Source organism: Macaca mulatta, chromosome 5 (genome assembly GCF_049350105.2).
Source record: "Macaca mulatta isolate MMU2019108-1 chromosome 5, T2T-MMU8v2.0, whole genome shotgun sequence".
Classification (NCBI taxonomy): domain Eukaryota; kingdom Metazoa; phylum Chordata; class Mammalia; order Primates; family Cercopithecidae; genus Macaca; species Macaca mulatta.
In genome coordinates this window covers 45,667,323-45,693,085 of record NC_133410.1, presented here as the reverse complement: position 1 = coordinate 45,693,085, position 25,763 = coordinate 45,667,323, and the positions used below count along the sequence as shown (strand labels likewise).

The following is a 25,763-nucleotide window of genomic DNA, read 5'->3' as shown; positions in this document are numbered from 1 at the left end:
AATTTCAATTCCTTCAACAGTGTTGTCCACATTATTATTATAGCCTTTGAAACATTTTCTTCTAGATCATAATTTTTTCTTTATTCTCACCAATATTAAAGATGTGAGTTTGAGTTAAGCTTTTTGACAAAATATGTCATCCAAATTCTAATTTCTCTCTCTAGCACATAGAAATTCCAATGATTTTATCATTCAGATGCAGTACGGTTCTGAGTTAAAAATTATAGCCTTTTATAGTACACTTAAATTGTATTTGTAAATGTTTATTTTATTTTATTTGGTGAATAGGATATTTAACAAAATGTCAAAGCTTCTTGCACCTGAGAGTGCACATTCTACTAATGCTGCAGTATGCATAGCTCAGGTTTTGCAGTCTGTAGAACTTCCTTCTAGAGGCACATACGACCTGGTCTTGTGCATACGTTTGTTATATTCTGTACTTTCAATTTTTATCCATTGGCCTGAAGCAGGGGAAACCCAACACATGTTATCAGAGTATCTTTTGTTTCTGCCATTCCTAGCGGTAACCAGCAGGTGGTATCAAACAATTTTACATGTGTTCTAGTGCAGTCTTGCGTGCCTGTTTAGTTTCTGAGACTTTTCCTTCTTAACTTCCACCCCACACCCCAACCACAAATACACAGGAGGATTTTATTTTATTTTGTCTTTCTGGTTTAAATCTACCTTTGCTTTCAGAGTGATATTTTTTGCATACATGCATTGAAGTATTTATTTATTTTTTTATAGTAGGGGCACAGCTTTACGTGAAGAAACTCATTTGGTCTTAGTAACAACACTATTAGAAAGCGCTATTGGTGATCCTTATGTTAGAAATGGGGAAGCTGCTGCAGCAGTGTCAGTCTCTGTGCTAAACTACCTACCTTGGTTTGACTTTCTTCTCAGCGTGTATTTTCACCCAAAACCCTTTGCTTAGACATCATTTGCTCACCTAGTATGAGTTAAAACATCAATTATCTAACATTTTTGGCCTATACCTTGATATAAAAATATTATATAAAATAAAGTGTAAAAGTGCTATAAGTTACGTGTTGTCTATGCATGGGGAATCCTCACATATATTTCACATATTATAGAGAATTTTAGTGCTAAAAACACTTTAAGGCACTTACCTTTTTTATTCTTAACTGACAAAAAAAGCCTCCCAGATAAGTGAATTGTAGAGATCTCACCAGAGGTGATAAAAAAAGAAACAGTCTGTTAAATAAATGCTGAGGAAACATTTAGAGAGTGCCCAACTAGGTGCAGAAAAATGCACATTGTTGGTAGACAGGTACAGGGAAAGTTTGTGAGCTTTCCAGGTAAGTGCACTGTCTCTTTATTTAATGTCCAGTACTCTTTGTTTATAGTGTCATGAGACTAGGCTACGATAAAGCAGTAAAAGAAAAGGTGGCATTTGAGAATCATATTTTTCCAGTAAAAAGACAAAAAGAAAGGGAAGAAAGGAAGAAGGAGGAGGGCATCTAGAGACAAAGTTAATAACATTATTGCCAAATTTCCAAAATCAGATGAAAGAAAATATAATTTAGATATAGGGAAGATTGCCTCACGGTAGATTTGTATTAAAATTGCTGTAATGTTTTATTGCCTAGAATGAATAGACCAAAATCTAATTTTAAACTGTTAATGTAGACTTAGAAACAAAATTCAACTTATGGTTTGCCATCATTTGGACTTGCATTTTATTGTAAATGTTTTCTGTTTTTTAAAAAAGTTAATCAGTATTAGTGCATCCATCAGATATTCCAAAAATTCACATTTGAATTAGAATTGATAGATGCCATCAACTATCCCTGCTTTAAATTAAAATTGTTGTATTATTTTTATCACAAATGAAAAGCAGTTTCACTGCAGAAAAAGAAAATAATATAATCTCACTATTAATTTTCACAAATAACTAATATTACCATCTTAAATTGTATCATTAGAGATTTTATGTTTTAATTTTATTCCTGGTATTTCATTTTAAAATAGCAAAAAATGTAAAACAAAAAAAGTCAGCCACAAGTCCATTTTAATTTTCTTTATTCAATCTAAATACCACATTCTTCCCCAAAGTGGTAACTGTAGGTGTTTCTTTTCTGACTTTTTTTTTTACTACATTTATACAGTTACATGTATATTGATATATAAATCTAGCTGTGTATATTTTCATTCAAATGGAATTATGAAACTTTTAATGCAGAATATTTGTAGTCAATATATAGCACTATTTTATTCTTTGTGGTATTGTCATGGCATTTATAATGTAGGTATTCAACAATTTTTCAGACTATTTCTGCATCAGTTAATAGACCAATTTGCCACTCTGGCTTTTATAAGTAGTGTTCATAGAAGAGTCTTGTATAACATTTATCTCTATACTTTCTTTTTTGCTATCTATTGACACATTATAATTGTACATGTAAATATGGATTACAAAATGATGTTATGATTTTTTAATATAATGTGGAAAGATTAAACTCAGCTAATTAATATATCTGTCACCTCCAACATTTAACATTTTGTAATGAGAATATTAGAAATATTCTTTTAGTGAAATAGAAGTTACCGAACTTAATTAGCAGCTATATTTACCATACTCTGCAACTGTTCTCAAAACAAACATGAAAATTATTCTTCCCATCTGAGGCTTTGTACCCTTTGGCTATCATCTCCCCATTCCATTTCCCTGACCTCACAGCCTCTAGTAACTACCATTCTTCTCACTGCTTCTGTAAGTTCAATTGTTTTAGACTTTACCTATAAGTGAGAACATGCTGCTTTTGTCTGTGTTTGACTTATTTAACCCAGCATATTATTCTCCAATTCTATTCATGTTGCCTCAACTGACAGAATTTCTTCTTTTTCTGAGGCCTAATACTCTTCCGTTGTACACATATACCACATTTTCTTTCTTGATTCATCCTTTGGAAGACACTTAGACTGATCTCGTAAGTTGGCTATTGTAAGTAGTGTTGTAATGAACATGAAAGTGCAGACATCATTTCAATATACTGATCTCAAGTCTTTGGGGTAAATTCGCAGAAGTATGATTGCTGGATCATACGGTAATTTCATTTTCTGTTTTTTGGAAAACTCCCATACTGTTTTCCATAATAGTTATACTAATTCGCGTAGTTCACATTCCAACCAAGAGTGTGCAATATACATCCTTGCCAACATGTGTTCTCTTTTGTCCCTTTGATAATAGTCATTCTAAAATATGTGAAGCGATATTCATTATGGCTTTAATTGATATCCTCTAATGTTTAGTGATGTTGGCCTTTTTTTTCACGTATCTGTCAACTATTTATGTCTTCCCTTGAGGAATATCTTTTCAAGTCCCTTGCCTGTTTCTCAATTCGATTACTTATTTTATTGCTGTAGAGGTGTTTGAGTTTTTTATATACCTTGTAAATTAAGCACTTTTCAGAATTGTGGCTTGCAAATGTTTTCTACCGATCCCAGATTTTTATCATTCTGCTAATTTTGTTTAATATATGGAAACTCTTAATCTTGATGTAATCTTACTCGTTTATCTTTGTTTTTGTTGCCTATGTTTTCACAGTCAAACCTAAAAAATCGTTACCCAAACTAATGTCATATACCTTTTACTCTATCTTTTATTCTAGTAGTTTTAGAGTTTGATGTAGCTCTAGGGTTTTGTTATTGTTGTTGTTGTTGTTTTCTGTCAAATCAGCAAGATACATTTTTTTTAGAATGGCAGTACAGGTTGACTATCCCTTATCCAAAATGCTTGGGACCAGAAGTCTTTTGGATATTCTTGGATTTTGGAACATTTGTAGAATACACACTGGTTCAGCATCCATAATCTGAAAAATCTGAAATCTACAATGTCATCTTGGCACTTGAAACATTTCAGATTTTGGAGAATATTAAATCTGAGATTTTTGGCTGAGGGATCGTCAATCTGTTATAACAAAAGTAGGAAGAATAAAAATAGCTAACAATTACATATTCTGTCTACCCATTAGATGACCCACTAAGCTATTAAAACAGAGTCTTCGGTAGTTCCTAACTAAAAAGAACACAGACTTCATAGAATTAGTTAAGAAAAGCTAATAAACAAACAATAAGTTTGTCAACAATAACAACAAATCCCAGAGAAGGGTCAGAGTCTGATTTCCAGATTTGCCACATTACAATATTCCTAATGTCCAATTTTCAAAAAAGAATATGAGACATACAAAGTAAAGAGACACTATAACCCATTTTCAGGAAAAAAAAAAATTCGTTAGAAATTCTACCTGAGGAAGCCCAGACATTGTACTAACCACACAAAGTAACTATGCTAACTATGATAAAAGAGCTAAAGGAGACCATGTCCAAAGAACTAAAGGAAAGTATAATAATGATATTTCAAACACTTCATCAATAAAATAATATAAATTATTTAAAATTGAAACAATTAGAAATTCTGTAGTTCAAATTATCATAACTGAAATAAAAAATTCACTAGAGAGGCTTACCAGCAGATTCAAACAGTCCAAAAAGAAAAATCAGTTACCTCAATGATAAGCCAATTAAGATTGTTGAATATGAGGAACAGAAAGAGAAAAGAATGAGGAAAATTAATCAGTCTGTAAGACCTGTTGTACATCATCAAGCATATCAACAGATGAATCTTTTGTAGTCAGAGAACAAGAGTAGAGAGAGAAAGGTAAAAAAAAGAATATTTGGGCCATGCACGGTGGCTCACACCTGTAATTCCAGCACTTTGGAAGGCCAAGGCAGGTGGATCATCTGAGGTCAGGAGTTCAAGACCAGCCTGAACAACATGGTGAAGCACTGTCTCTACGAAAAATAAAAATAGGCCGGGCGCGGTGGCTCAGGCCTGTAATCCCAGCACTTTGGGAGGCCGAGACGGGCGGATCACGAGGTCAGAAGATCGAGACCATCCTGGTTAACACGGTGAAACCTCGTCTCTACTAAAAAAAATACAAAAAAAAAAAAAAACTAGCCGGGCGAGGTGGCGGGCGCCTGTAGTCCCAGCTACTCGGGAGGCTGAGGCAGGAGAATGGCGCAAACCTGGGAGGCGGAGCTTGCAGTGAGCTGAGATCCGGCCACTGCACTCCAGCCTGGGCGACAGAGCGAGACTCCGTCTCAAAAAAAAAAAAAAAAAAAAAAAGAAAAAGAAAAATAAATTAGGTGTATGTGGTGGTGCATGCCGGTAATCCCAACTATTCAGCAGGCTGAGGCAGGAGAATTGCTTGAACCTGGGAGGCAAAGGTTGCAGTGAGACGAGACCGTGTCAGTGACCTCTAACCTGGGTGACAGACTGAGACTCCACCTCAAAAAAAAAAAAAAAAAATTGAAGACGTGATGGCTAAAACCTTTCAAACTTGATGAAAATTTTCTATCAGCACATCCAAGAAGCTCAATGAACTAGAAATAAAGGAAACTCTAAGACATCACAACTGGATATATCATAATAAAACTTTGGAATGCCAAAGGCCAATAGAGAATCTTGAAACAAGGAAATGTTACAAGCAAAGTAACATCTCATATAAAAGGGATTCTCAATATGATTAGCACCTAACAAATAATCAAAAACCATGGAGACCAGAGGCCATGGGAAGATATTTGAAAATAAAAATATTCAACCTAGAATTATTCATCAAAACTAAAATAAAATATTAAACATTAACTAAAAATTTTGTTTTATATTTATTTATATTTAAATTTATAAATTTATTTTATATTTATTTTAAATATTAAAAATTAAATACAAAAGTTAATATTTTATTGAAATAAAATATTAAAATATTAAAATGAATACAACTAGACAGAAGATCAGCAAAATGTAGAAGACTTGAATAGAGAATACACCAACTACACCTAACGTACTCTGGTCATAAAAAGCGGAATGCACATATTTCTCAAGTGGGCATGAAGCATTCTCTAGGAAGATAATGCATTAGACCATTAAACAAGTCTCAAGAAATTCAAAGATTGAATTATTACAAAGTATGTTCTGACACTACAATAGAATAGAATTAGAAATCAATAAAAAAGTAAATTTGGGAAATTTATAGTATGTAAACATTAAAGAAGACATTTCTAAATAACCATGAAATCAAAGAAGAAATCACAAGAGGTTTTAGAAAATACTTTAAGATTGAATGGAAGCAAAAAATAATGTATGTTATGGAAAATGACAAAAGCTTGTTCTTAAAGAGAAATTTGTATCTCTAACCACTTATGTTACGAAGAGAAAAAAAAATTCTCAAATCAATAACTTAACCATCTTCCTTGAATGGTAGAAAAGCTAAACCCAAAGCAAGGGGAAGAAAAACAAGAAGTGTTAGAGTAGAGATAAATTGTAGAGAGAACAGAAATAACAAATAGAAAAAATTACCACACAACCATAAGTTGGTTTTTGAGCAGATCAATAACATTGAGTTACTTTTAGCTACAATGACCAAGAAAAAAAGAGACAAAAATCAAATTACTAAAATTAAGCAAGAAGAGAGGACATCACTTCTGACCATAGAGCAAAAGAAATTTATATAATATATATATATGTGGCAAGGCACAGTGGCTCATGCCTGTAATCACAGCACTTTGGGAGGCCGAGGCGGGTGGATCACTCACTTGAGGCCAGGAGTTTGAGACCAGCCAGGCCAACATGACAAAATCCGTCTCTACTAAAAATATGAAAATTAATTGGGCATGGTGACATGCTCCTGTAATCCCAGCTATTCAGGATGCTGAGGCACAAGAATTGTTTGAACCCAGGAGGTGTAGGTTGCAGTGAGCTAAGATCACATTACTGCATTTCAGCCTGGGTGAAATGTCAAGCAAGACTGACTCAATCTCTCTCTCTCTCTCTCTCTCTCTCTCTCTCTCTCTCTGTATCTATATCTGTATCTATATATCTATATCTATATCTATATATAAATTCTGGTAACGATTGTATGCCAAAAATTTAGACAATCTATATTAACTATAACAATTCCTAGCAATGACACATGACTAAAATTAACTCAAGATTCTGAATAAACCTATGACAAATAAAACTATGAATTTAGTAAACTAAATATTCCAATTAAGAAAACCTCAAGGTCAAATGGCTTCACTGGTGAATTCTCCCAAACATATAAAGGAACACTTTTACACTGTTGGTGGGATTGTAAACTAGTTCAACCATTATGGAAAACAGTATGGCGATTCCTCAATGATCTAGAACTAGATGTACCATATGACCCAGCCATCCCATTACTGGGTATATACCCAAAGGATTATAAATTATGCTGCTATAAAGACACATGCACACGTATGTTTATTGCAGCACTATTCACAATAGCAAAGACTTGGAATCAACCCAAATGTCCATCAGTGACAGACTGGATTAAGAAAATGTGGCACATATACACCATGGAATACTATGCAGCCATCAAAAAGGATGAGTTTGTGTCCTTTGTAGGGACATGGATGCAGCTGGAAGCCATCATTCTTAGCAAACTATCACAAGAACAGAAAACCAAACACCGCATGTTCTCACTCATAGGTGGGAACTGAACAATGAGATCACTTGGACTCAGGAAGGGGAACATCACACACCGGGGCCTATCATGGGGAGGGGGGAGGGGGGAGGGGGGAGTGATTGCATTGGGAGTTATACCTGATGTAAATGACGAGTTGATGGGTGCAGCACACCAACATGGCACAAGTATACATATGTAACAAACCTGCACGTTATGCACATGTACCCTACAACTTAAAGTATAATAATAATAAATAAATTTAAAAAAAAAAGAATTAACAACAAACTTTCTCAAAATATTCCAGAAAATACATGAGAAGGAAACATTTCCTGACTCATTTTATAAGGCTGTATTACCAAGACACCAAACTAGAGAAAGAAATCACAATTAAAAACCTACAGATCCATATTCCTTTTAAATATAGATGCAGATGCCCTCAATAAAATACTAGCAAACTAAAATCAGCCATATTTTAAAAGGATTACATAGCGTGACAAAGTGGGATTTATCCCAGAAATGCAAGGTTAGATCAGCATACAAAAATCAAATCAATATAATATAACATATTTATGGAAAATAAAAAAATAAACATGTAAACAATCATGCCTGTAGGTGAAGGATTAAAGTTTCTCCCTAACATCAGAAATAAGACACAGATGTCTGCTTTCACCAATTCTATTCAACGTTATACTACACGTTCTAGCTAGGGCAATTAGGCAAGAAAAACAAATAAAATATGCAGATTGGAAAGGAAGAAGTAAAACTCTCTCTATTTGCATGATCTTATTCATAGAAGACCCTTAACGAACCACGTCAAAATTGTCACAGCTATTAAATTCAGCAAAGGTGCAGGGTACAAAATCAACATACAAAAAGTCAGTTGTGTTTTTGTACATAAGCAATGAACAATCTGAACAGAAAGTTAAGAAAGCCATTCCATTTACATTAGCATCTAAACAAATACAATATCTATAAATAAATTTAACCAAGAAGATGAAAGACTTAAATATCGAAAACTATAGAATGTTGCTGTATGAAATTAAAGAAGCCCTAAATAAATGGAAATGTTTATTATAGAGAAATAGAGAGAGACAGAGAGAGACAGGAGAGAATGAGAGAAAGAATGATCTAGTGGAAATATATCCTGTGTTCAAAGACTGAAAGACTAAATATCATTAAAATGACATTACTACCAAAATATCATGTGCAGATTCAATTAAATATCTATTAAAATTCCAATGACCTTTTTACAAAACTGAACAAAATGACTGTAACAACATACAGAAATGTAAGGGATCCTGAATAGCCAAAACAATCTTGAAGAAAACTAAGACTGATGAATAGGAATAAGAAGGGGCTCAAGCTTCTCGATTTCAAAAGTTACTCTAAAGCTAGAGTCATCAAAACAGTGTAAAACTTGACTAGGGATAGATATGTAGATCAATGATATAACATTTGCAGTACAGAGATATCCCACATATCTATGGTCAATTGATTCTCAACAAAGTGTCCAAGATAATTTAATGGGGAAACAAAAGTCTTTTTTCACACATGGTGCTGGGACAACGGGCTATCTATGTGCAAAAGAATGAATTTGGACATCTACCTTACACCACACACAAAAATGAACTCAAAATGGAGCAAAGACTCACTGGTAAGACCTAAAACTCTAAAACTGATAGGAAATATAGGGCTAATTCTTCATGACCTTGGATTAGACGACAGTTTCTTAGGTATGACACAAATTTGTAAAGCCCTATATCTTCCACACTATCAGGAGAGTATCAATTTTTAAAAATTTTACTAACATTTTGATGATAATATTGCTTTTAAAGAGCAACTATTTTTGGATTACCTTTACTGTTGCTGCTGATTTATTTTCATTTCCTATATTGAGTGTATATACATACATATGTACATGTATATGTATATGTATGTATGTACATGTGTATCTGTCTTATATTCTATTCTTTTGTATGAAAGTCTCAAAGGAAAGCAACGTATTCATCAAAACCTTTCACAATTTAGCACGTGCAAACATAATATGTTTCTGTAAATGTGGTTTTTAATAACTCAGCAGCCAGTGAAATAAAGTTCCTTTTTTCTTTCATTCTTACTATTACAATCATAGGGTATTTCTAGATGCATTTACTCATGCTTTACTGGAATTATTGCTATTTTGAATTGCTAACTGTATTGTAAATGAATGAAAATACTGTTTTATCCTAAAGGAAAATAAAATACAAAGAACCTTCAAATATGAATGAATATTTCTTTAACATTTTCATATTTTCTTTTAATTTAATGTACCTCCAGTGCACATAATTAAACTTATATTGGATCCCTGACAAAACAGGTTATTGTAATGGTCATTTTGAGGACTTATAATGCAGTTTACCTCCTGAATTATTGCCTTATTTTCTCTTATCAATTGTGACTTCCTTACCACTGTCAGAAAAGCTATATGTTAAAAGGAAAGGAAATATATTATTTTAAAACCAAGAAAGTTACAAAATAATTAATTATATTTTATGAGTTTTTGTTTTTAGTGGTTTGGTTCATATTTTATGGATTCTAAGTTATGTTGTAAAAGAAAATTATGTCCTCATAATGCTGAGCAATGCAGAATTATTGATTTAATACTGAAATAGCCAGGCTTGAAGTTTCTTTCTTTCCCCTTCCTTCCTTCCTTCCTTCCTTCCTTCCTTCCTTCCTTCCTTCCTTCCTTCCTTCCTTTCTTCTCTTTCTGTTTCCCTCTCTCTCTCTGTCTGTCTCTTTCTTTTTTTTTTTTTTTTTTTGGAGATGGAGTTTTGCTCTGTCGACCAGGCTGGAGTGCAGTGGTGTGATCTTGGCTCACTGCAACCTCTGCCGGTTTAAGCAACTCCCTACCTCAGCCTCCAGAGTAGATGGGATTACAGGCACCCGCCACCATGCCCGGCTAATTTTTGTATTTTTAAAAGAGATAGGGTTTCACTATCTTGGCCAGGCTGGTCTTGAACTCCTGACCTTCTGACCCACCCTCCTCAGCCTCTCAAAGTGCTGGGATTACAGGCGTGAGCCACCGCGCTGAGCCTCTTGAAGTATTTTTAAATCACGGTTCCTTCATGATTACTTCTGTGGGTTATTGGTCCATTGCTTAACATGATTCAGATAAATGATGAACAAATTAATGTGAGGGTTTTACAAGATTTAAAAAATATATATTAATTGGCAATGGGCCCATTTAAAGTGCCTGCTTTTCCTTGTAGGTAATGCTACTTCAGTATCCCCAGTCTTTTTAACTTCAATAGTACTTAGGAAGAGGAAAAATGATTTCTATACAGAACAAAAATGGAAACCGAAAATATTTTGAGAGTCATTACATCAAGAAATATCATACCTATTTAAGATAATTAACTTTACACTGTATTCTAGCATTTATTCATTTATTTATTATTTTTTAGTGGATAAGAGTAGCAAAAGCTTTGGAGGATGGGGGCAGAAAGAAAAGCTACTTCCCATGCTGTCCTGCCAGTAACTATTGATGTTTTTGGTTCCTATCTTTTCTTTTGCAGGAGTAACAACTGTCCTAACAATGACAACTCTAAGCATCAGTGCTCGAAATTCTCTCCCCAAAGTGGCTTATGCGACTGCCATGGACTGGTTTATTGCTGTTTGTTATGCATTTGTGTTCTCTGCCCTAATTGAATTTGCAACTGTTAATTACTTCACCAAAAGAGGATGGGCTTGGGATGGGAAGAGTGTAGTAAATGACAAGGTAAGTGAGAGCTTCCGTGTTATCATTATTAAGAAAATACCCTAATGAATTCAGCTTGTAACAGATATGTTTCTAAAAATTGACATTAAAGACATCCATATATATATGAATTTAAATCACATCAATTTCTTTTAAAGTGTTCTCACCTGACATCCTTTAGGAGTGCTCGTAGTAGTAATACTTCCATTAAAACCACTCCATAGCATCTGTTGAGCTGTATGTGTCAGGCACTGTGCTAAGTGTTTTACCTATGCTCTCTCACATAATCTTTATAGCATCTTTATGACTGGACTGCCTTCTTCTTCTCATTTTTACTCATGAAGAGTCTGAAACAGTAAAGCTGTTTACTTACCCAAGCTTACACAAATTGTTAGTAAATATACTTGAACCCCGATATACCTGTCTGACTGTTAAGTTCATGGTTTTAACACTACACTGGATTATTATAAAGAGATTGGAAAAAGATAATGGGCATTAGTTTTACTTATTATAGAATTCCAGGCTTTGTCAATGAATTGAGTCCTCTTCACCTGTTCCAATCTCTGTTGATTGATTGTAAAAGCCCATGTAGCATTTTTTTTTAATTTTTTCCCATGTTGTATGGAATAAATATGTCAGTACTGAAATGCCTAGGAATTTTAAATTGTTCAAATGGTCTAAAAGGGAAAAGTTATTTGTTTTTAAGATTAACTTCTTTTGAGATTATTGCTGTCCATATTCAGGTTTCAAGTACTGAATCTAATTAGAGATTTGTGCATTGATATAACAGCTGTTTCCTTTCATACTCTGTAGATTATGTATCTGCCTCAAGAAGAGGCTTAGAATGTATCATAATCATCTATATTCTTAATAATGGTAAAATGTTGTATTCAGAGAATTTCTTTAACATTGTATCAACCTAAATGCTTCTTTTATTAAATTTGGATTAACATACTTGCAGATTTGATTTGTTTTTCAGTTATTTGAATTTTTTTTCATTGCTATGACAATATTGCAGTTTAAATATATAAGCAGTAAATGTTATAGTTTAAAAGTCTTGGTCTTTTTCTTTAATTTTTTTAAGCCATAGAAATTTTAATAAGGCTGATGGTTTATTTCATTTTATGAGTTGTATTTTCTCTACTAACAGAGCCAACAAATAAATATTAAAAGGAATCTGGTCAATTTTGTATACTTAACTTCTGGGCTGTTTCAGCATTTCCATTACATTTTAATATTGATTTATGATTTCATTGCCTATATGGTGTACTGCTTTTTCGTGGTATCTATGCAATTATTTTTTAAGATACATTGGTTACATATGCACCTTCATACTAATTTTTTGGAGATAAAATATTAGACCTTTGTAAATATGTTGCAAAAGACAAATGTTTTGTGCCATGAATTCCCATATGTAAATTTATTGATATATTATTTTAATATTAGAGAGTGCCAAATTGACATTATGAAATGATATGCCTTCTCAACTCTTTATCTTGGAAAACAGAAGTACCTCTAAATGTGAAAAACAAAACAAATAATTGATAATGCTCTGTAAAAGCAATAGCTTACTCCTTGTGAATAGTGGATTTAAGTCTACCCATATGCCAAATTACACATAGCCAGGATAAAGCTATGTCAAAATCACTGAGATTCCAACCTAATTTTCAGGAAAAGAATTAACATTGTTTATGTTATTTTAGGTCTTGTGGTTGACTTCAGGAAAACAATATATCAGGCATTGCTTGTTCTCGTTTCCTTTTCCATAGCTAGAGTGCCCAGCACAGTGTCTGGTCCTTAGCAGGCATTTCATAAATATTTATTGTATAAAAGAATGAATGAGTTTGTGATCTTAAATCTGACTATGTAATACCAGTGGGAGGACTTCTTTGCCTTCATGGAAAGTTTTGTAAAAAAAAAAAATATATATATATATGTGTGTATATATATATATATATGTGTATATATATATATATATTGAATTTATCAGTGGGTTTTCTATCCAATTTCATGATTCAGATGAGTTTGAGAGTTGTTTCATAAACCTACCTTCGGACTAAGAACTAAAATGTCCTTAAAACTAAAAGGAAATCCAGAAGAGTGCCCTAAAGTAGCTTATCTGCTTTTACTTTAATATTCCTTAGACTTAATTTTTAAGTAGAAAATTATAATTTTCTTTAAATACAGAGTTTTTGTCCACAGGCTGTTTGTAGTGCCCTTTCTGACTAACCAGGCTTATGGAAGTCCTTTTTTGTGTGACATTAGTAAACATGAGCAAATGTGGTTATCTATCAACCCAACGAGCAAATGAAAAGTTCTTTGAAAATTCATAAAATACCAAGTATCAATTTGCCCGTAAAAAGAATGATTCAGCTACATATTGATATTGTATGTTTTAAGAAAAAGACATATCTTTAGCCTGTTTACATGTGGATGGCACACTCAACATGTTACATGTAGAATGTGCACTGATACTTAAATTTCGGTTTTGCAAATAAATAAATAAACACTCTCAGTTATATTCATACTACGTTTGAGCTCTATATTAAAAGGCAAAGCTACCTTACTCTGTAGGCTTGGGCAGGACTTTATACTACTTTTAGCCTCAGTTGTGAAATTAGGCAAGAAAACCTTATCATTAGAAAAATACAATGCTGGATCAGATCATCAAACTCCAAATTGTTATGCCTTTCCATATACAAAGGTGTCTATTTATGCAACTCCAGGCTCTTATGGAACCCTTTTTCATATCCAATGTTTTTCCTTTTCTCCTTTTGCTCAATACAAATTCTTTCACCCAGCTCTTGATTTGATCTCTTTCCTTGTTGCTTTCTCAAACCGGTACCATTAGTTATTGTTTTATTATTTTATGTCTTCAAAGCCATCTTATTATTTTCAACTGCCTCCTTTCTTTCAGCTTATGAAGATGCTTAATATGCTTCATTTACCAAGAAGAAAACTTTTTCCAATCCTATGCCACTTTCTTCCCACATCCTCAGTTTCTTGCCTCTTTCTATATTCAAACTTTTTTAAAGCTTTACTTGCAATGTTATCACTTTCAACTTAATTCTCGACCAACTATAATCAAATTTCCTTTTCATTTACTATCTTGTAGCTGAAGAGCACTAATAACCTCCATACTTTAAGATCTGAAAATAATTTTCCTATTTTTCTCAAGGAATCCCCATTAAATTTTTTTTTACTGTTATGCTCCAGAATCGTTCTTCAGGCACAGCACAGCAACTTTTTCTCCTTTTCCTTCTTAAATCAAACTTCGGAGGATCAGCTTTCCTCCCTCACATCCTGGCAGCTGCCACTATTCATTTTCTGTTTTTTGATTCTCTGCCAGAGTTCAGAGTGGACCCAGCTTCCCTGGCATCTGTTCTTGTTTATCCCTAAAGACATTTAATTCTGCTTTCTTTAATGCTGTTTTTGTTTTCAGTATTCACTGTGTGATTCTCACTTTAAGGGTTTTACTGACAATGCTTGCATGAATATCTGCAACACTAAGCATACTGTCCCCCCATTTGCCATCCTTAGCACAAATATCAATTCCTTAGGAAATTTCTGTAATTTGTAAATGATGAGGCCTCCATTATAAGTGTGTACTCTGTTCTTTTGCATTAGAGCCTTTATTGTAGTTTGTAATTGCATGTTTCTGTCTCAGCTCCTTCACTGATTATGAAAATGACCATTTTTGTTTAATACATCACTTCTTTCTGGCATTTTGTACAGGCTCTTACATGTGTTAGGTGCTCAGTAAATATGGTATGATTTAAAGAGGTATTACCCAATCCAAATTTAAAACCCTTGCCTTCATTTCACTATTCAAGGTCATTATCAATAACTATACACCATACCTTTTAACTTACAAGATAGTATATCTAACCTCTTCCTGGAGCATTTCTACCTGAATATAACATCTCAATCTCAATCTCAACATGAATATAACAATATCTGTTTTAGAAACGATACAAGAAAATTGATTTTATATCTTTCCACTGCCCATACCTAGTTATTCATCAGTAATTGGTACTTCAGTTAATGCCACAACCTAATCTTACAAGCCAGCAACTTGGAAGTATCGCTCAACATTTAGTCAGTCATTAAATCTTGTCCATTATTTTCCTTACATATCTTAGACCATATTTTCACCATCTCTCATACTTTTTATAGTTTTTGTTACTCCTTTATATTTTTAATCGTGTCTTCTTCTTATCTATCTCTACATTACTATCGGAGTTATTCTAAATCATAAATCAGATCATTTAACTAACTCTTCAGTTCTTTAATGAACTATTAAAGACAGTTATTCAAGGAGCTAAGCTAATATGGCCCAAGTATACAGTTTTCTCTTATGTTTGTTTTTATGATGAATAATAAGGAAGATTTTTATTATGTTTTTACTTCTATGTGCCTGGAATATTTCTATTTTAGAAATGAAAATTGGTCAATAAAGTTACTTGGTCAGAATCACACATCTAATAGGTAGTGAATCCAGGATTGAGGATAGATCTAAGTTTCATAGTCATATTATTTCTCTAACCATTACTAGCCACCATCATTTCCCCAAACATCCATGCCTCTACACAGCTCCATAACATTAGACCTCCTGACCCCTCTTGCAATAATATGTCTTCTTCTTCTGCTAACTGACAAACTCCTATTATTTGTTAAGATCTATCTGATTTTACATAATATGAAAACTTTTCAGACTAATGTATTTAACTCCTCTCATTCCCAAAACTGTGTTTTGACACCACTTGGTATGAATTATTTTTACAACATCTCATTACATTATAGTTGTATTGCAAATAAGTCTGTTTCTTGCACTAGTTTACAAGATCTGAGTGGACAATGTCTTGCCTTATTCATCATCATATCTGCTGTTACTTAGCACAGTATTTAGTACATATTTTATTGAATTGATAAAAAATGTATTTACTTTAATTCTTTGAGATTGCTTTCAATTCTAAAGCTGAGTCAGTGAGTCCAAACTGGCTAAGGAAAGTATAGAAAACACTAGATAATAAATTACTCAAAACGTAGACATAGGAACAGAATATCCAAACAGTTATGGAATGTGCTATTGTTTTGAGTCATTTTATTTAATTCATAGAAAACATAATATTTTCAAGTGTATTTATTTATTTATTTGTATTCATAAGGTCCTGCCTTGTTCCAAAGTATTTCAGGCAGTTTATCGAAAGAATGTATTCACTTAAATTATAATTGAATAAAATAGAAATAAAATTAGAAAATCAAGGTGAAAGAAAATAGACTCAAATACATTCATCTTTGGGCTAGCACATTAGCTGCAGTCAATTGCAATAGTAGTTAAGCTTCAAATTCTCAGCTTCTTGGTGACCAAAGTAACACCTTGGGGGAGGGAAGAGTTATTTTTCTTTGGAGATATAAATTTTCTCAGAGAAAAACTTGCCTTACTCTGAAATTGCCTTTTGAAAAAAATATCATGTTGGCTTTTTTTTTTTTTTTTTTTTTTTTATTAGGGGAAGCTGGGTACTGTAGCAAGTGATGTCAATTTTTTCCCAATAAATGCAATAATGGATTTCATATTGATGTTTCTTGTAGTCCCCTTCAATAAAAGCTGAAGGCATTATATTAACATACAACTCAGTGAAAGCAATTCTTCAAGGAGCTAAGCTAATATGGTCCAAGTATATAGCTTTCTCATGGCCCAGTTTATTCCAAGAAAAGACTTTAGAGTACTTAGAGAAGTGGATGGACTGTTTAACCTTCAAAGAATCTTCTGTAAGTATCACTTTTCTCAGTCAGGATGATTAGTAGACAGTTAACAATAGCATTATCTGACCAATGAGCATGTTGTTATTTTACAAGTAATGGGCTTTCTAGTAGCCGCAATAACTGTAAAAAGGCAACATGAGATGGTAGAAAAAGCATAGATTTATACTTTGGAGACCTGATTTTTTTCTCCAAAGCCTATTATATTTAGTGTTTGAATGAGAGCCCCATTTCTTTATGTAAGGAACAGTCCCTAAGATTCTTTCTGACTCCAAACCATGTAATTGTTATTTTCATTCAAAGGCCAGGTCACTTTACTCATAGGTGTTTATATGTTAGCTAGAACATTGGCTGAAGTTACTAGCAAATTATTTTCTCTACAACTCATAGGAAGTCAGGATTGTTTTGATACAATGGTGTAAGACATTTTAATTTCTGTAATCCGGATTTTTCCAGACTTCATATTTTAAATATATATCCAAAGACTGCAATAAAGTGATACACTCAAAATATACTTAAGCCTGTTACATGCCATTTTAAAATGGAAAATCAATTTGTGTGGGTTATATTTTTTTTCATTCCACTTCATTGATAACTGAACATTCAACAAACTGTATAACAGCATAGTTTACCCCCACCCAGATAATACATAATATATAATATTTTATGTATATATAGTTTTGTTTATAAATCAAATCTTCACCTTCTGATATGGGTCTAAATGACAAATAAAACAGCTTCCACAAGCTTTGATTTTTTTAAATTGAGCCTGTTTTATTATTTCCCAGTCTTACACATCTGTAGATGGTGAAATTGAAGACATTCAGGAGACTTACATAATAGAATTGAAGAATAAGCTTTTGAATTCTGTATCAATTGATCCAATAAAGTATTTATTATAGTCTATATAACATATTATCTTAAGTTATACTTGATAAGTTATATATACATTTTTATCATAGTAAGCATTTTAGTTACATGCCACTCATTTATCATTAAGCAAATGTTTCTGAGCCTGCTCTGAGCCAGGAACTATGCTAGGAGCTCTGCAATACACAGTCTGTGCCTTCAAAGAGCTTGCAATGAAGTGCAAGGAAAACAAAAGTGAAAAAGATACATACATGTTTCATTGTAGAGGCAAACACCAGGGTCCTGCAGAAAGGCATGAAATGGCAAGGAAGTGCAGGCAGTAGAAAGTGTTATCTCAGTCGACGTGACTCAGAGCTGAATCAGTGTTAGCCTGGTGATAGCAAGGAGGTAACCAGGGGACAATGTGGAGTTAATTATCAGTTCTGGCTGAATTGTGTCACCTGTAGCAAGTTAGGGGTAAAAGTGAGTGTACAGATTTCGGCAAGAAGTGAGAGTGGATGGAAGCTGAGTGCATTTCTGGACATTTGTTGTTTGTTTTAATTACCTGTGGGACATGTAGGTAGAGAAGTCTAGTGAAACTTAGTGGTTAAGAATTCTGGAGAGAGATTGTATCAGTCATTCATGCATAGATTTCAAAAGTCATGAGAATTACTTACAATTAATAGAAAATAGTGTCAGTTTGCCTGCATGATCCCTAGTCTCCTTCCCACTGATCCCATTCTCAACTTGTAACATTACCTTTTTTGAAAATGGACTTCTGAAACACAGTGTGTATTTTTGGCTATACCTGGCCTTATTCTCAAAAATGATACGAAGTGGACGATCTAGGTGCCTTAAAGTAGAAATACAGCATGAGAGGCCGGGCGCGGTGGCTCAAGCCTGTAATCCCAGCACTTTGGGAGGCCGAGACGGGCGGATCACGAGGTCAGGAGATCAAGACCATCCGGGCTAACACGGTGAAACCCCGTCTCTACTAAAAATACAAAAAATTAGCCGGGCGTGGTGGCGGGCGCCTGTAGTCCCAGCTACTCGGGAGGCTGAGGCAGGAGAATGGCGTAAACCCGGGAGGCGGAGCTTGCAGTGAGCTGAGATCCGGCCACTGTACTCCAGCCTGGGTGACAGAGCGAGACTCCGTCTCAAAAAAAAAAAAAAAAAAAAAAATACAGCATGAGATTAGACAATAGGAAGTTAGGCCGTCAGAACTATCAGAACTTTTCTAGTTCTCAAAAGAAACAAAAATTTTTGTATAGGAACATGAGTATAAAAAATTCATTTATGAAAATGAGTACTGTTTTTAATTATTAACACAAAGGTTTTCATTGGATTGTTTCTCTTCAGGTTCTGAGTGTAAGCTAAAAGTTACATTAAATAAAGCAGAATCAGTCATGTGGCCCAAGGATTCAGCCTTCGGATGGTCTGGCTCGATCCAAAGCCTGCATGATATTCAAAGAGGTCTCTATAGTACGATTTCTCGCAACATAGTTATTTTTAATGGAAGTCGATAGTGAATAGGGCCATGTAATACTTCCCGGTTATCATTTACCTAGGGTATGGATATTCTTTGGTACTATCACTATCAAATCTGGGTCTTATAAAGAATATTAATAATATATATTATCCAGACTTAACTTATAGACTCTGCTTTAGAAGATCTTAGAATTCTAAGTCAGCTATGAATTCAACAGTATTTTTTTCTCCATAAACATGGTTTTAGTTTTAAATAAAGAGAAACAGTCTGCTTCACTATAGATTTGCAGTTGTTACTTTCAAATGGACTGAGGGGAGTTATTTTCCCCTTTAAAATAAGACTTTGTAAAATTCTGAGCCAGAAAAGCTTTGCTGTGCTGTGGCTAGGAATTCAGAAGATGTAGCACCATAGGAATGCCCTGCCCTTCATTCAGTGAATTGGTAAGAAATTACAGGTGCCAATAACCGGGTTCTTAACTAAAAATGGTACGTATAGCTGTTGTACTTTGCTTACTTGGTCCTGAAAATGGTAGTTTCCAAGTTACAAGAGAACCAAAACCATTACCTTTTTAGGTTCTGAGCCCTACTCTGAAGTTTACACTGATTCAGAGATTAAAGCCATACTTTAAACAATTATGAAAATAAGGTGAATTTTGTCATTTATAGCTGTCAATAAAAATTACAAACATAACTTGGAACAAGTTTTAACACTGCTTATTAAAGAGTCCACAGTGTTAGCATGGAACAAAAAATGCCAACATACAAATATGCAGGGTTGATACTTGGCTGATATGTGCTGCTTCTCATTTCTAATTGGTCAGAGTGTCTGTTCAGATTGATTAGTCCCTCTGCTCTAAAGTTTTACAAAGATTTTGTACCTGTATTTCTTGTGCATATATGTGCAAATGAAGGGTATTCGGGGGTGGGGGGGCAAGAAATATCGGTTAAAATTAGTATAGGGTTTCTAGCTGGAGACTGCTGTTGCAACAAAAGAGATTTATATCTTATGTTTCTTTGTCTACATGTCTAAATCCTACACCATAGTTCCTCATCCACCATAAATGTCCTACTTCCATCAAACTTTCCTTGAGTTCTTCAACAAAATATTTGTCTTCTTCTACCTAACACATAATAAATTATATTGCCTTAACATCTTGTATACCAATAATCACTGTCTGGCTTGTAATAGTTATGATTTGCAGCCCACTAGGAGAATATGTGTTTCTCAATGTGGTTAGAATAATATATTCACCCACTCGCTTATTACAACAGTTTGATATACTTTTAGTATCATTATCTTCCTCTCGTCAAGTTACGAGCTGAAGAAAAATATTAAGGAAATTTCTCAAGGCCCAGATTCTTTATATGTGCAATTTGATATCATTTTAAATTATGTTTCAATTTGGTTCAAATAATAATATAAACACTATGTATTATATACATTATAAGTTGAAAAATCCTTTTTGAAGATTGACTTATTGGTATAAACCTCAACAAGAATATTTTAGGAAAAAGCACACTCCCATATCTCAAACAGCTTACTCAGACAGAAAATCATATGGCATGGTGTTTAAAAGCAGAGGTTTAGAAGTCAGATACATCTAAGTTTGAGTGCTCTTTCAGCCATTTAACAGGCAGAGACCCAGTCAAGTCACAAAACTTTTTCAGCCTTCATTTTTGAACTTATATCATGGGGTTAATAAGGGAACTTCCTATCCCGTGGTGAGGTTTGTCAGAGAGGTCACCTTGGCTAGCAATCAACCTGACACATTCTAGTGCTCAAAAAGTGTTAGCTATACTTTCCTTATCAGTTTTTCACTTGGACATTATCCTCTATTTGTAACACTGGAAATACTTGCATCATTACTGAAGAAAAGGTATTTTGTAGCTTTTATAAAGTTACAAATGGAGATCTCTCATCCTTCCTTCTTTCATAATTAAGCCAGATCTGGAAGAATGTCAGTAGGGGAAAGAGGAGAGGGAGAAACTCAGGCCAGTGAAAGATGGGTAATCCATGACTGTTTTTAGAATCTCTTGGGCTTTCAGAGCTCCTTTTGTAACTTATTTGAACACTTTGAAAGCTCTTAATTAAAATAACTAAGAGTCAAAATATGATTGTTGACCAATTTGTCCTCTCTATCTGTTGCTTTACACATTGCTCACTATTTTGGCTAATTCACTGCTGTCTCAATTTACTTTGTATTTAAGTAACTAACAATATATTTACATTAGTAAAGAAACAGATAAATAGTATTTATATTTTCATTTTATTAAATGAATTATATATTATTTCACTGACGTATTATGTGGCTAACTTGTGGAAGGCTTCATGCTAAGTGCTAAGATTGCAAAGGTGAACAAGACAGAAGCAGCACCAGCCTTCGTTGAATGAGAAAGCAAGATGTCAATCGAATAATCACATGACTAAGAAATAACACATTTTGAAAAATGTTATAATGGAAACAAATTAGGGTGTTATGAATGAGCATATATGGGGAGCAAAGATATGTTTAGTTAGGATGGCCTTAAGAAAGTCCTTTCTTAGGAAATGGCATTTAAACCAAGACCAAAATAAGAGTAGGAATTGGTGGTCATGTGAAAAATGGGTTGGGGAGAAGGTATTCCAGGTTTTCAAAACTGAGGTCTTCTGGGCTGGGGAACTATCATGTTGAAAAAAGCATGGCACCAAAGCAAGAAAGTATTTTGAAAACTGAGGTTATTTCAGGGGAACCAGTAGGTAATGAGCAAAAGAAAGAAGCCATTGTAAAAAATGTTGTTTCCATTCTAAGTTCCATGAAATAGTCTTTAAGGGATGTAAGCATAGAAGTTAAATGATCCAATTTATGTCTTAAAAAAAGATTCTTTTGGCTTTAATGTGTCTAATGGTTGGACAAAAGCAAGCCAAGCTAGGACACAAAGTGAAGGCAGGAGATAATAGTGACTGAGACCAGAGTTTGTGATAACGGAACTAGAGATTATAAAGAGAAACCGGATGAGCTAAGCAAAAATCCAAGACTTTGTATTTTATTCTTCTTCTATGTTTCTAGGATTTGTTGCACTGCCATCTTCATAAGGTTATGATTTCCCATTATCTGAGTAAAGCATTGCTATATGACTTTGACGTGAGGTGGGAGGGAATCCTGTTACGAAGCTAGAAATGTGGGATCATTCATTGTAGATTATCATTCCTCTTGTTAAAATATTTCTACATTTCAGTTATTCAGTCATTCATTTGACAAATGCTTGACTGGCTCATGAGAAAAGAAAAGTTATATTGATTTTTAAACTTGTACTTTCCATTGTTTATTTTCCATGTCAACCCACAACCAAAATGATTCTCCAGGAAAGTGGTACCATTAATTTTACTCTGGGGGTTTTCTCACCCTAATGGATTTTTAATTTAATAAACACCTTTATTTATTTTTTCCTAATTTCTGGATTTTTCTAATGCATGATCATTTGTATTAGGATACTTTCCTTCAGAATTTGAAGTGGACTTTAGAAAATGTTAAGTTGCAAACTCAACTCACACTCTGTTAATTTTTTTATTTTTCAATAGAAAAAAGAAAAGGCTTCCGTTATGATACAGAACAATGCTTATGCAGTGGCTGTTGCCAATTATGCCCCGAATCTTTCAAAAGATCCAGTTCTTTCCACCATCTCCAAGAGCGCAACCACGCCAGAACCCAACAAGAAGCCGGAAAACAAGCCAGCTGAAGCCAAGAAAACTTTTAACAGTGTTAGCAAAATTGACAGAATGTCCAGAATAGTTTTTCCAGTTTTGTTTGGTACATTTAATTTAGTTTACTGGGCTACATATTTAAACAGAGAACCTGTATTAGGGGTCAGTCCTTGAATTGAGACCCATGTTATATTTGGGATGTATAGCAACATTAAATTTGGTTTGTTTTGCTATGTACAGTCTGACTAATAACTGCTAATTTGTGATCCAACATGTACAGTATGTATATAGTGACATAGCTTACTAGTAGACCTTTAATGGAGACATGCATTTGCTAACTCATGGAACTGCAGATGGAAAACACTCCATGCCAAAACAGCCATTGCCTTTTTAAAAGATTTATCCTAGGACCTGATTTAAAGTGAATTTCAGATGACCTGATTTATTTCCTATTCTTCTAATAGAGATGAAAATGGGGATCCTGTATGACCTTTTGTGGACCCTTTTGGTTTAGCTCTTAAATAGGAGTATTTTCTACTGTTGCTTGATTATGATGGAAGATAACATTGTCATTTCTAGATGAATTATTTGAAGTAACAAACATTGTATCTGCAACATCAGCACCGTTCATGAATGCTCAGAGTCCCTGCTAATGTAACTGGAAGCTTGGCACACATAAGAAAAACTAGAGATTTGAAATCAGCTTTTAATTACTCTGTATAGTATCTATAGCCATGAACATATTACAGCATGACAAGCTCAAATAATTTTGAGTCAGCCCGACAGGATGTTAATTATGCCTACGATTTAGTAACTATTGGAGTGTCATTGTCATTACACTTTTAGCTTCAGAGTTTATTTGAAAGTAATAATTGAAATCCTACAATTAATTTTAGTCATTGGATACTACCTTAATTTTAAAAAAAGAAAATAAATGTGTCTTAATCTTTCCAGGAATGTGTTGTTTTGAAATTGATCAGCTAAATTTTACTGGTGCTGGAGACTGGAAAAAGCATCCAGTTTGGTTGCTGTGGAGCAACATGCATATTGGATTAGAAAATTGTGCCAAAAACTCCCACTGATGAGCATTCACAGGTGCCCCGCACTATGGCAAGCACTTACATGATACTCCTCTTTCCTGTTTACTGCAAATTCTGCCTTAAGGCTTCTTTTCAGGACTCAGAAGCCACTAATTATAAAGGAAAGGGCAGTTAATTGGCACATTTTTCTCTTGTGAAAGCAGTTCTTTCAGATAAGAATTAATGTAAATCTGCTTTTGTAAATTGCAACTTTAAATTTCACTGACTCAAATTTACAACAGCTTTGTATACCAGAAGAGGTTTTGGTAAGGGTTGAACATTTTTACACTGCAGCTTTAAAACATTGCCAATAGATTGTGGATTATTTCACGCGCACAAACATAAACACACACGCACACACATACTACACACACACACTCCTAAATTAGAAACCACAACTTTAAATTTTATATAAGTACTAGCTATTAATGGGTAAAATTCATTTTTCTTTTAATATTTTAAAATATTATTTATGCCCCTGAAATATGCTAATACAAGTTAAAAATTGTGTATTATGCCTAGATTCAAAGTTTTTGGCAAACCTCAGATACTTTTGATTGACACGTATATTAGCAGTTATTAGTTGACTTTTACCAATATATGCACCTTTACGATGGTGTTTTTGTAGAAACATAAGTAGTCAAATAGTAACATTTATTGCAGTTTTGTACAGTATTTGAGCATAGTGCATAAATAGGTATGTTAATAAAATCAATAAAAGGAGTATCTATGGAAATAAGGAAAATCTCAACAAAAATTGCTATTCCTTTGTCTCATTTTTTAAATTTTCTTTGTTTCAACGTGATTCTATTATATGCTTTGCATGATTGTATAAAACCAAGGTCACAAATGCAACTTATTAACGGAATTTGCCAAGAAGACAACGTTGACATTAAAAATTCCCTCACAAAAGGTAATCCATAATCCTTCATAAACTAAAATTGTTACATGAGCCAATAAATGTATTTCTTTAATTCCCTTCCAGTAACACCTTCTTTGTCACCTAGTTTTAAAATGTGCACTTTATTCATACATTGAAATAGAAGATATCCTGTTTTCTTATACTTTTAAATACAGCATAGTTCTTCTGTATAGTTTAAGGATGTGTGCAATTGTATGAGAAAGTACACAATGCTAGAAGGCAAACAATGAAACTGCTCTATATGGTATGCATTATTAGATACTTTAAGAATATTTTGCTTGTAAAGTCCACATTGCCCCCTTAATGTCTGACTGTAAGTTATAAATTTATAAATATGTGTATATATAAAAACCGTTGTAAATAACAGTTTCTGTATGACCACAGAAAAGACTCATCTATACTTTGGGCAAAGAGCTGCTACTATATTGATGGCACCAGTATTATTAGCACTTGTGGCAGATCGAACAGGAAACTTATTGCTGTTACTCTTTTTTTAAATTTCAGTTAAAATTTTATTTGAGTGCAATGACATTCTGGCAGTTTAGATTTTTCAGTGATGGGGATCAGAATTCTCCGTTATTTCTTTAAACTTTGGTGTACTTTTTACATATTTCTTCTTCTTTCAATGTTTAAATAAATCAAAAGGAGCTTCTGCTCTTGTGGGGAGACTAGGGATGCTCCATGGAAATTGCTTTTAAATTATAGGACAAGATTCTTAACAATTATTCTCCTTTCC

The 25,763-nt window shown here is 33.6% G+C and overlaps 1 protein-coding gene across 3 annotated transcripts in view; it reads left to right on the top strand.

The window, feature by feature from the left end:
- The window catches only part of GABRA2 (gamma-aminobutyric acid type A receptor subunit alpha2), a 148,786-nt gene extending 123,924 nt beyond the window's left edge, over window positions 1–24,862 (top strand). Inside the window, exons 9-11 of one of the 3 annotated variants that reach the window (XM_078001759.1) lie at window positions 11,063–11,265; window positions 16,837–17,016; window positions 22,904–24,862. In XM_078001759.1, the coding sequence (XP_077857885.1) occupies window positions 11,063–11,265; window positions 16,837–17,016; window positions 22,904–23,200 (680 nt within the window). In that variant the 3' untranslated portion in view covers window positions 23,201–24,862. 3 annotated transcript variants of the gene reach the window in all.
- The last annotated feature ends 901 nt before the right edge of the window (window positions 24,863–25,763 follow it).